Here is a 12,370-nt window from a genome sequence, read left to right on the forward strand (position 1 = left end):
GAACATTAAAAAAAACAAAAAATAAAAAAAAAGATAACATTAAAAAAAAAAAAAAAAAGGTCTTAAAAATAAAAAATAAATACAATTATAAAACAAAATAACAAAAAATCAAATAAAAATAAAAAAAACAAGTTAAACAAATATTAAAACACAAAAAATTTAAAAAAAAAACAGAAACTGTAAAATTAAATAACTTAAAATTTGGGAAACTTGGAATCTCTAAAATAGAAGATGATTTTGACAGGGACTACTGAAATGACAAAAGCTATTTTTTAAAAATGGGACAGTTCGGTCAAACTCTATATTAAATCCCAATCATAGGTCGTAAGTACGGGATTCTAATTTTTCAACATTGAATCGAAAAAAAAACATATGAAAAATGCCAAATTGGCAATTCCAAGGTTTTTCAGGAGTGAGAGATTTGGAAAAGAAAATAAAACAAGGCTCCTCAGGAAGGAGTGTGGAGATGTTTGGAGGCAGGCTTTGTTGAAAAGATCAATCGTCCTCCGGTATGAGGGAAACAGTTGAAAGTAAAAAAAGTTCTGGAAAAAAACCAAACGCTGTCCTTCAAAAAAAACAAAGATTTCAGGTGATGATCAGATTTGGAGTGGGGGGGGGGGGGGGGGGACTTCTAAAAAACATGGATTTGATGGGGGACGAAAATTCCAAAGTTGAAAGGCAGCTAGAAGGGTGCTTCAGTCACAGTAAAGAAGTTCATTGGGGTGGGAGATAATTTACTGGCAGGGTTATTTCAAGTAAAAAATCAAGTTTTAGAAGGTTCTGGGGCGGAACCACAGGGCAGCAAAAGGGGGGGGTGGGGGGACACGCGACACGCACCAACAAATTAGGGGATAAAAAGGCCTTTTTGAGATTGATAAAAAAACAAAAAAAAAAAAGCTTCTAAAAAACTATCAGGTTGTTTCAAAGTTTTTTTAATTTACAACAGGGCTTTCTAGGGTTAATGGGAGTTGCCCTCTGTGGGTCGGATTTGAGAAGTTTCAGTTTTTCTTTTTGTGAAAAAAAAACATAAACAAGGGGGAAAAAAATAAAAATGAATTTTAAAAAAAAAAGGCCTGGAAGGACCCCGCTTCCCATTGCTGTTGAAGTTTTTGTTTTTTCAATCGTTTGTGATGAATGAAAAATTTACGGTTCAGTATTGAGGTGGAGCAGGAAGGGCAACACAAACTGGGTTTGGACTCGGTCTTTGGTGTTCCGGGAAAGGGGAAGGGGCTTCTCCAAACTTGCCGCCGCTCTGTTTTTTCCAGGGGGGGGGGGGGGGGGACCACGCTTCCCACCCTGTAATTCCACCAAATTACGGATCTAAAAAAAAATTTCTTCCTTTCCATAACGGCCTTTTTTCTATTGCCGTTGCCAGGTTGTGTGTGTGGGTAAATTGAGTTGTGTTGGATGAGCGATGGGGAAATGGCCAAAATTTTGAAAACTGATCTTCATTGTTTTTCTTGGTTCCATTGTCAAAAATTTAACTTTTTTAGTCTGGGGGGGGGGGAACCCAACTTCTTAATTTTGTTATTAAATTTTACAGGGTGCTGTCCCAAAAAACAAAGGTGTAGGAGGGTCTCGTTTTGTTTTTTTTGTTTTTTTTTTTAAGGAAACAAAAAATTTTGTTATTTTTGGATTGGGCAAAAACAGGATGCATTAAATTGAATTGTCTCAGGGAGTGGGGGGGCCAAAGCAAAAACAAAAAAAAATTAAAAAAAACAAAAAAAAAAAAAAAAAAAATTTCTATTTTTCAAATTTTTAAACTAAATGCTGGTTCTTTGGACAAATTAATTTTTATCAAAAGAAAAATCTGGAAAAAACATTGTTTTTTTTTAATATTAATTGCAAAGGCGCACAAAAAAAAAACAAAAAAAAACTGTTTTTTTTAACCATTGAAATTGACTACTAAGGACAAAAATTGGTTTTCTCATTCTGTAATTCATTGCTGGACACATTCACGCCTTTGATTCCAAAATTTTTGGGGAACCAACAAAACATTACTTTTTTTTAAAAAAAATTTATAAACCCATTAGATTTCCATTGGGGGAAAACAACAGTTATTTGAAAAAAAAAACCTTTGTAAATTACTAATGTTCACCCCCAAAATTTATGAGCTTGTTTTAGCTGTAGTTTTCCTTCAAATTAAATAAATGCCTTGCGTTGGTTTTGGAGCAGGAAAGGGAGAGGGGGGGGGGGACTTTCTTTCCAAACACAAAAAACATTTTTGCCAAAAGGACCAAAAAAAAAAAAAAAACCCAGGGGGGGTTATTTATGTTTACAGGAAAAAAAAAAAAACATTTAAACCAACCCATTAAAACAATTGGTTTACTTGAAATTTAACAAAAAAAATAAAAAAAAAAAAACTATATTTAGCATTGTTGATATTAAAAAAAAAAGTTTGTATTTTCAGGCTGGGTCGCCCAAGGGCTAGGGGCATTTTTCTTATTTGTAAATTTTAATGGTTTTGAAAAAAAAAACACTTGATTATAAAAAAAAAAAATCTAAAAAAAAATCGTTTACTTGTGGAAAAGAAAAAAAATGGGGGGAATTAAAAAAACCAAACTAAGGGGGGAATATCTAAAAAAAATTAATTAAATTTAAAAACTCTTAAAAAATGGGGGGGGACAAAAAAAAACCCACACAAAAAAACAAAAAACACTTTTTGAACAAAAAAAAAACCTTTAACTCAAAATAAAAAAAAAAAAAACTTGAAAACAAATAGAAAAAAAAAAATTTCAAAAAATGATTTTAAAACAAAAAAATAATTAATCAAAAAAAAAAAAACCAAAACAAAAAACCTTCTAAAAAAAAAAACTGGGGGGGGACAAAAAAAACAAAAAAAAACACAGGACAAAAACCAAAAAAATGTACTTTCAAAAATTTAAATAAAAAATTTAAAAAAAAAAAAAAAAGAGTATGACAAAAAAAAAAAAAAAAAAACAAAATGAATTTTAAAATTTACTTAAATAATCATAGTTTTTATAGTATAGTACAACAATTCATAAAAAAAACCATTTTTTAACACTTGCGTGTAAACATGGCCAAAAAAAAAAACCTTGGGTTACTTGCAATGTTGATTTGAAGGGAGTGTTAAAAGGTTGTCTGCTTTTTGGGGGACTTTTTTTGTTAGTTTTTTGTTTTGCGGGGCTGCAAAAACTTTCCAATCTTTTCAGATTAACAATTTTATACATTTCGATTAATGTTAATAATCTCAAAATTTAGAAAAAAAAAAAACAAAAAAACATAGGGTAAATCCTTCACTGCAAAAAAAAAAATGTCCATAAAAACCCATTAGTTTACGGATTTTGATTGGTTTTGCAGAAACACAGTGCTTATTGGTGTGGTAATTGTGAGAGTGGTCTTGGGCGATCTGGGTTCCATTTGGGTGTGTCTGTGTTCAGTTTTCCACGGGTGTGGGTTATGACCCCGGTCATTAAAAAAACAAAAAAAGGCAAACCATAGGGGGTTCTTACCTCTTTTTAACCCAAAATCACTTAATAAGCCACTAATTTGAAAAAAGAGTGGGGGGGGAACCCCTTGTTGGAAACGCCGTCTTGACTGGCTTGGGGTTTTACCATCCAACGGGCAACCATTTTTGCTCGTTTCGTAAAAACAATGGGGGAGGGCAAGGCAAGGGTTTTTAATTTGGGGGCCTCAGGTTCAGCCCAAGCCCCAGCCCAAAAAACTGTCCATTTGAAAAGTTTTAGGATTTGGACAACACAATGGGGGGGGGACTTTGCGGGGGGGCTATTAGCAAAAACAACGGGAGGGCGGAGGGGGGGGGGGGGGGAACGTTTTTTCAGGGCGAGCGCCCAACGGGAAGGGGGTCTCATGGCTCCATGCTTTTCCTTCCTCAAGGGCCCGGGGGACGGAACGGGGGGCACCTTTTCAAGTTAACAGGAAGGAGAAGGGACTCGTTGGGGGGCAAGGTCATTAAAAAAAGGTTGTTCGGGGGGGAAGTTTGGGGGGGGAAAACAGGGCTTGTTAGGGAGGGGTATTGGTGCCACAATCAAGGAGACCCCTCCTTTCCTCACAAAACAAACCCACTTCATTTTTCCTCCACACCCCCCCAACAACCCCACACCCCCCCCACCCACCCAACCCAACCACAAAACACACCCACCCACACCAACCCACCCCCACCCTTCAACAGATAGGCCCGGCGAGAAGGGAGGGGAAAAAAAAAAACTAAACAAACACATGGGGGGGACACATTGGGTTTCAATTAAAAAATCAAAAAGAGGAAAGGGAAAGGAACTTTAAAGTTGTTTTTAACAATTAAAAAAAAAGAAAATCTTTCTATTTTGAACGGTTTTTCTAAAAAAAACACAAAGTCTGGAAAAAATGAAAAAAAAAACACTAATCTTATGTCTATTATTAAAAAAAAAAAAAAAAAACTACTGGTAATAATATGGCAACTTTAATAGAAAAACTTAGATTAAATAAAATTTAGATTAATTTTAATCTGTAGTAATGTGTTGCAATGGGTGGGGTTCAGGTAGGTGGCCAAGGGATTATATATATAAAGGTGTACTATATTAGTTTCAGGGGGAAAGTTCTTGTCTAATGTAAAATAAAAACAAACTAAAGAAATAATAGTACGAAAGGTCTTGGATTATAACTGAAAAAAAAATAAATCTCAAAAAAAACCCACATTAAAAAAAAAACACATATTGCCATTGTTTAATTATGTTTCTAAATATGAAATACAAAAAAAAAAAAGGCAATATTATAATTATATTTTACATTAGGTTAATTGTAAAAAGGGTTGTTTTTCAGGGGGGGGGGGGACCCCACAACCTAGTTATATTGATTTAATAATTACTAGTTTTGCCATTGACAATAAAATTTTAACGTAATTTTAAATTTTTTTACAAATTAAAACTACACTTTACATTAAAAAAATATATGTGTAAATAAGTATTCATGGCAGGTAACATTTAGGTGGCAAAAAAAGGTTTCTGGGAACAAAAAAAACCAAAAAACAAAAAAACTAATTGTTTTCAGCAAAAAAAAAAAAAAAAATATTTATATAAAAAAATAAGGGTTGTTAATTTTTTGTCATGTGTTCATTTGTCATTTGTTCATTGTCTTATTTATTTTAAACAACATAAAATTTTTTACGGGGGGGGGGATCAATTAGGGATGGCTTTTGTTCTATAGTTAGTAAGGGTTATAACTTTGTTTATTTAAACTGGGGACATATTATTAATATATCAATATAATAATATATTATTATATTAATTATTTGATCATTTATATACTTAGTATATTATATTTAATAAAAAACAAAAAAGCTTTGAAAAAAAAAAAAAAATGGTTCTTGGTTATAAATAAACTGTTCTTATGTAAGTATTATAATTATATATTAGTTTATATTAATATAAATAGATATATTTTTAATCTATTATTACGTAATATATTAATGAAGGGGACAAGGGTCTTTATTATTGTTTTTTGTTTTATAAATCATATTAAAACTGTGTGTGGTAATCTGGGTGGCTCAAATCGTAATATTAGATTATCGATTAGCCAACAGCAGATAATGGGTTCACTTATCAGGGAAAATATGAATGATAAATGCAAAACTATCTCAAGCCTGATAATTACTATAAAAGCAATCTGCATAATGCATGAAAGTGATTAATTGTAGCATTACACGTCGTGGAAAGTTCAGGCCTGTCCCATGGTTTTTCACTGTATAATGTCTTTTTTTCAAATGATTAACCCTTTAAAAAACTATTTGAAGGCATGAGTTTATTAGCGGATTTGGACTTTCTGGGCGAAAAAAAAAACACTTTTTGGGTGGGGGAAGGGGAGTTTTAGTTGCAAAACTTGTTTTTTATTTGTTGGAGCAAGTTGGGCTATTTTAACCGGCTTAAAACCGAAAACCATTTTCAGAGGAGATGGGAAAGTGTTCGCCGCGGGGCCTGAGGATTAGCTGCAAGGGTTGTTGAAAAGAGGGTGTCGTGGCAAAATAAGGGAAGCTGGGTTCGTGGTTGGTTTTTCCCGCTTTGTTGGGGGGGGGACCTCAGGGACCGCCCGGGGGCCACAGGGAACAGGGCAGGGGCCAGGAACAAAAGGCCCACTTAGGTTTTTTGCTTGCCTCTTGGAAAAGGGGCTAGGGACTGTTCTAACGTTAATTTCTGCTGCTTTAAAAAATGAGGAAATTAGGTTCTGGGGGGACAGATTCTTCTTGCTACCTAAAAAAATCCTATCGAGTTAAATTAGGGAGGGGGCCAAAGGGGGGGCTTTCAAAGCAAACAAATTAGTTTGTTCGCTTTCGTTCCCATTCAGTTCATTTACCTGGCAGCGTGGTTGTAACACTTCCAGAAAAGTGGAGTTTCCAGTAAAAAAAGGGCCAGGATGGGTTTTTCCCACAGAATTACTTTTTCCTTTGGACTTTCGCTGCGGCCAGGTTTTTTTTTAAGGAGGGAAAAAATTGAGGGGAAGAAAATTTGAAAGGGGGGAAAAAAATGTGTGTTTGTTTTTGGCGCCCCTCTCAAAAACTGAAATAAAGTTAAAATCTTTTGGTGTTTAAAATATCGATAATTAGATTTGTTTTGTTTGGAAAAACACTAGAAAAAAGGCCTTTTTTTAATTGTTTTATGTAATTTTATTGTGGTGTTCAATGTTCCATGTATTTATTGCGTTGGTGTTTCTGTTTCAGTGTTATTTTTTCGTGGTTTATTTAAATAATTTTTTTGGGGAATTTTCATTTTAATTTTTTATACTTTTTGAGTGATTGTTTTCTATAATATATATATATTTTGTTTTCACAGTTTTAGTAAGTTAAAATAATTATGCTGTTTTTGGGGACCAAATTGTGATTAGATTTTTTTTAATATTACCAATTTACGTTTAAATTTATGTTTTATTTGTTATTTCGGGTTTTTTTAATTTTTATTTTCTTTTAGTTAATTTTAGTACTTAAAATTATCTTCAGCTTAGAATTTGCCAAGGGGGGGGAACCCACAAACATTTTTCAGTTTATAAGGAAAATTTATTCAGTTACATGAATTATTTATTTAAACAAAACTCCAAAAATTTTTTCTTTAACTTTGGTTAGGCGTTGTAAGATTGTTTTAAACAAATTACATTGGTTTTTAATTAGTGTTTACTTTTTATTTTATTTTCCCAGGTTTTGTAATTTTAATTTTTTTAATTAACTTGTTTTAGGGGTGAAAATTTATTTTAAATGTTATTTTTTAGTTTGGTTTTAAATTTGTTTTTTTTCAGCTAGTTAGTTTTTTTTTGTACTTAACTCTTAAAAAACATATATTTCAAACCACATTTTTAAACAAAAAGGGTTTGTTGTTTTCATTTTTTTTAAAATTTTTGTAAAAAATTTGAATTTGTGCTTTTTTTTTTAAATTTTTCGTTAAAGTTTCAAAAAAAATTTACTTTTTTTTTAGTGATTTTTTTACTTTTATTTATTTTTCTAGATTTTCTAAAATTTCCAATTTAACATAAATTTTTGCTTACTTTTGTTAAAAGTGTGTGGTTATATGGGGGATTATCTATATTATACTATTATATATATATTATTGATACTTTTATAACTATGATTTTATTACTTATGATATTATCCTATACGATTTCTAGTATATTTTATTAGCATTTAACATGTAATAACCCTGGTCTGTTTGTCTGTAGATGTTTATATTTCTACTTATTAATGCTGCCCTCTTTGGTCTTTCTATTTTAGTTTTTTATTTATTTATATAGTATATTTTATTAGCATTTAACATTAAAGTAAAATTTTAATTTTTAAAAGTAAAGGATTAAAGGAGTCTTTGGTCATTTTTTTTATTTATTCTAAAATAATATCATTCATTTATTCTACAAAAAAAAATTCAGGGCGTTATTTTTTCACAACCAGAACAAACAAAAAAACTTATGTTGGTAATAGTGGTAAGTGTTTTTTTACTAGAATAAAAACCCCCGTCTGTTTGGTCTGTTAGCTGTACAACTTTGGTTCCAGGGTTTTTACGGGTAGGGCCCCGGAGGTTACGCGGCGGGGGTTTAAAAGGAAGTGTAACGGGAGCGCCCTTCCAACAGTTACACATCCTGTAGAGAAAAAGGGAGCAGGGAATGGTTCAAATTAAAAGGCAGATTACTCTTGGTGCATATTGTTTGGGGGGACTCGTTTACTCCACACGTTTTTTGTTTAATAGCAAGCTCACTGATTGGTTTGGGCAGTAATTGTCAGGCTTTTTGCTAAAATCAGGTTGTTTGCTGGATTATTTAGGTTTCAGGAAGGGGTCCACCAGATTTTCTGTTCAATTTACCCCACATACAAAAAAAAAAACCACCCATGTACACTTCAGCTTGGTATTTTTCCCACAAAGCAATTTTATTTTTTTTTGCCAAGCAGCAGCTTTTCTAATGTAAGAAAAATATCATTGACAATTACTTTATTGACATCACAAAAGTAATCTTTCACATTAAAACTCCGTAATATAGATGCGCACGTCAGAAAAGTCGTCTGTCATGTTTATCTTTGGTTATGTGGTTGTTGAGGTTTCCAGAGGAAGGTTTTGCAGGAAAACTCCGGATGATTTATGTGTTTGGAGAAAAAAAAGGATTGTACAGGGAGCATAGACGCTCCAAACCGGGATACAAGCAGATCAGCATTGAAAATTGCTTTCCCAGAGTGACACAAACAGGTGCATATTATTCAACCAATGACATATAAGATGTATTTTTTATAGTTTTTGATTCATTTAAATTAAAAAAATAAAAAAAGAAATCATTGTATGTATTTCCTAATAAAAAAAACACAATATATACATGCATTTTGTGCCACATATACTTTGTCAAAATTATTTTTTGAAGTGGCAGCTGAAGTTGAAGGACTAAAATTACTAGCTGGAAATAAATAAAAACTCAAGCTAAAGTAAAAATAAATAAAACCTAAATAGTAATAAAAAATAAATAAATAAATAAATAAAATTTTTATATTAACAAAATTACTTAATTTATTAACAACATTAACAAAAAAAAAAAAAAAAAAAATTTCACTCATTATATCTTATTCAAAGATAATTTATAATTCTTTATGATGTCTGTCTTTTTTCATACATTTATACTCTATATTTTTATTACAAACATATTAAATTTTATGCTTTTTCTAATACATGTATTTTATTTGTCAAATTTTATAAATTTATTTATATTCATTCATTTACTATTTTTCGTTTCTGTTTTAATTGTATTTTCTTGAATTCTTTTTTTAATGTCTTCTAAATTTATACTTTACTTACACAGAATTATTTTTTATATTACTTTTTTTTTGTATGAGTATTACTATTACTTTTAGATTCCCTTATTTGTCTTTTAATCAGGTTTAACATTATTAAACGTTGGTTGAGATTTGTCAACAAGATTTTTTTTTTATTAGTTTACCAACGTTTTTGTCGATCCTTCTACTTCTTCCATCTCTTATGTTTACATACTATTTATATTTCACTTTCAACTTAACTTAATTCTTTTAATTGTTTGATTATTCAGATTTCATGTTGAAGATTTTAATTTACAAATTATGTTTACCGTGACACTTTTATTAACACAAGTGTTAAATTACTAACTAATATTTTGTTGTATGAATGCTAGATATGTAGTGGGTATATCCATTATATCATTATTGACTTTGTCTACATTCTCATCTTCTCACAGAGAAGTAAATATTTATTGCCTTCTTCCCGCTATTTAATGCACTTTATTTACGTTAAATATTACGAGGGAAGTCGATTAGTACGCTGGTTTATTATTTATTTTAAGGCCTTTTTAGGGTTACATATGCTCGCTTTATTTGATAGTCCCTATTTTATGTATCTTTCTTTTTGTTTTTAGACATCCGCCCTGATCTGGCACGCTGACCACAAATATCTCAACTCTAAATCCGCCCTGATCTGGCACGCTGATTACAGAGCTCGCGAGTCTCATTCACCTCCTGTTGATCCACCTTCAAGCAAGCTCATTATTCAGACTTAACCCTATAAACATCTAACCTCTGCTCTGGAACCACTCATTAACCCTTCTGGGTTCTGATCAGTGATACACAAGACGGATATTACAGAAGGGTTATGTCGATGTTTATGATACAGAGTAATATCAGTCTTATGGCACTATTGGCTTCCGCTGATAAGACCAGGAGTCTCATAATTGTGGGATTGTGTGCTTTGGCTGTCACCACATGAAGCGCTGCTGCTTTTCAAGGCTTGAACTCACATTCCTGTTACACAAGTCGCTGTTTGTCTCATGCACGGCCTCAACGCTGCCATCACAGCCAACTTCAGATGTTGCATTCATGTAATGTCACATTCATTTTCTAAACTGTTTCCTGTTCTCTTTCTCCGCAGGGAACGCAGTTTTCCAGCGCAGACGAGAGCGGCCGCAAACTCGGAGTCACGTTTCGATACGACAGTAAGACACTTTATTATCAGACCTGTGTCTAACTATACAGTTAATAACCTTATTTTGACTCCATCAGTTCTTTTAAGTTCTCATAAACTGCATCATGCATCTGGATGCTTTCCTTCTCAAATCACAAAACAAACTCTTATAATACAAACTCTCAAAATATAATTTTTCTTAATTTTATTCTTGATAATTCTCATTGGATACTCTATTATACTATATTATTAAAACATTATTGATAAATTATGATAAAAATTATATATATATATATATATATATATAATAGAGAGGATCTATATATAGATATCCTTATTTAAGTATATATATAGCTTTATATATATAATTATTTGTTAGTTATTATTTAATTATTAGAATTAGAATTATTAGAATTTATTAGATATCTTTAGTATGTTATATATATCTATATATATATATATATATATATTATTATATCTTATATATATATATATATATATATATATATATGTATGTATATGTATGTGTGTGTGTGTAATTTTTTTAATTACAATTATTTTTATTTAAATCAACTAAAAAAATAAAAATAAGAGCATAATAAACTAAATTTGGTGTGAAATAAAAAAACAAGCAATCAACTGATAAAGGCAGTACACACTACATTAATGCATCAATACTTTACTATTTAAATAATATATCATCATTTATTTTGCGTTATGATAATGAAAACTATTATTTTTAAAATTATTTTATTTAAATCAGCATTAATTAAAATGAACAAAAACATAAAATAAAAAGGCAGTACAATACTACACTGATGCATCAATACTGTACAACTTAATATAATTATTATTTATTTTGCATTATGGTAATAAGAATTGTTTAGGAAAATATTTTTTTTAATAAAAAAGCTTAAATCAGCATACATTAAAACAAACAAAATAGTAAATTCAAAAGAGACAGTACACATACTACATTAATGCATCAACACTTTGTAGTTTAAATCAAATTTTATTAATTATTTTGCATTAAGACAATTGTTTGAGAAAATTAAAAAAATATTTTTTTTTATTTAAATCAGCATAAATTAAAAACTAAAACTAAAGAAAGGCAGTACACACTACATTGATGCATCAGTACTTTACGATTTAAATAATATATCATTTATTTAGCATTATGGTAATGAAAAATGATTGTGATTTTCTATTAAAAATAATTTTTATTTAAATAAGCCAAAATTAAACAACAAAAAAAGAAAATTAAATTTATTTTCACTAAACACAAAAGAAATAAATACTAAATATAAGCTTATGTTTCTTTAAATGTAGTGCTTGTCATATTTTTTGACGTTGCAGTATTTCGTCTCAAAACATCACAACATTGCTGAATTTATTTGAGCAACATTGGTTCAACCAATGGTATGAGTTTGGGGTGGGACGGTCTGTTTGCCAGCCAATAGAAAGCAGGGAAGTGTATTTAGGCAACCTGTTTGAAAACAGTCATTATTGTTCCATTCGGTGATGCTAGAGGCAAAGAAATGACACTCTCTGCATTTAAAGCAATGCATTCTTTTATCTATATGTTATATAAAGTGATTTTTGGTGAGAAATATGACCCGGGAATGTTCTTTGTATGATTCACCCCTAATTGATTCTCTCTGCTTGGCTTAATATAGCATTTATTCTTTTGTTAATGCCAAATGTTGTTTCAGTCAAGCTTCCTGAGCTCTTGTCCTCCCCTTAAGTGCTGAAAAGTCAAGTTTCTCATCCTGTAGCTAATCCCTGTTTCTCCTCGGCATTCAGTCCTCATTGTGTGTGACCACGAACGGGAACGGGCCTGATTCTGGTTAGCATCACAATAGGGATTGTGTAAAAAAAAAAAGAGCGACGGGGTGTGAGGGACACAATCGGCTGCTCCTCTTCCTATACCTGCTTATCTGGAGTCACTGAGAAGAAAGAAACAAGTGAAAGAA

At 31.1% G+C, this 12,370-nt stretch overlaps 1 protein-coding gene across 1 annotated transcript in view; it reads left to right on the top strand.

The window, feature by feature from the left end:
• The window catches only part of LOC109050777 (interleukin-17 receptor D), a 47,460-nt gene that overhangs the window by 17,814 nt on the left and 17,276 nt on the right, over positions 1-12,370 (top strand). Inside the window, 1 exon segment of the mRNA XM_042766892.1 lies at positions 10,365-10,428. Within this exon segment, the coding sequence (XP_042622826.1) occupies positions 10,365-10,428 (64 nt within the window).

This window comes from Cyprinus carpio, chromosome A11 (genome assembly GCF_018340385.1).
Source record: "Cyprinus carpio isolate SPL01 chromosome A11, ASM1834038v1, whole genome shotgun sequence".
NCBI lineage: Eukaryota > Metazoa > Chordata > Actinopteri > Cypriniformes > Cyprinidae > Cyprinus > Cyprinus carpio.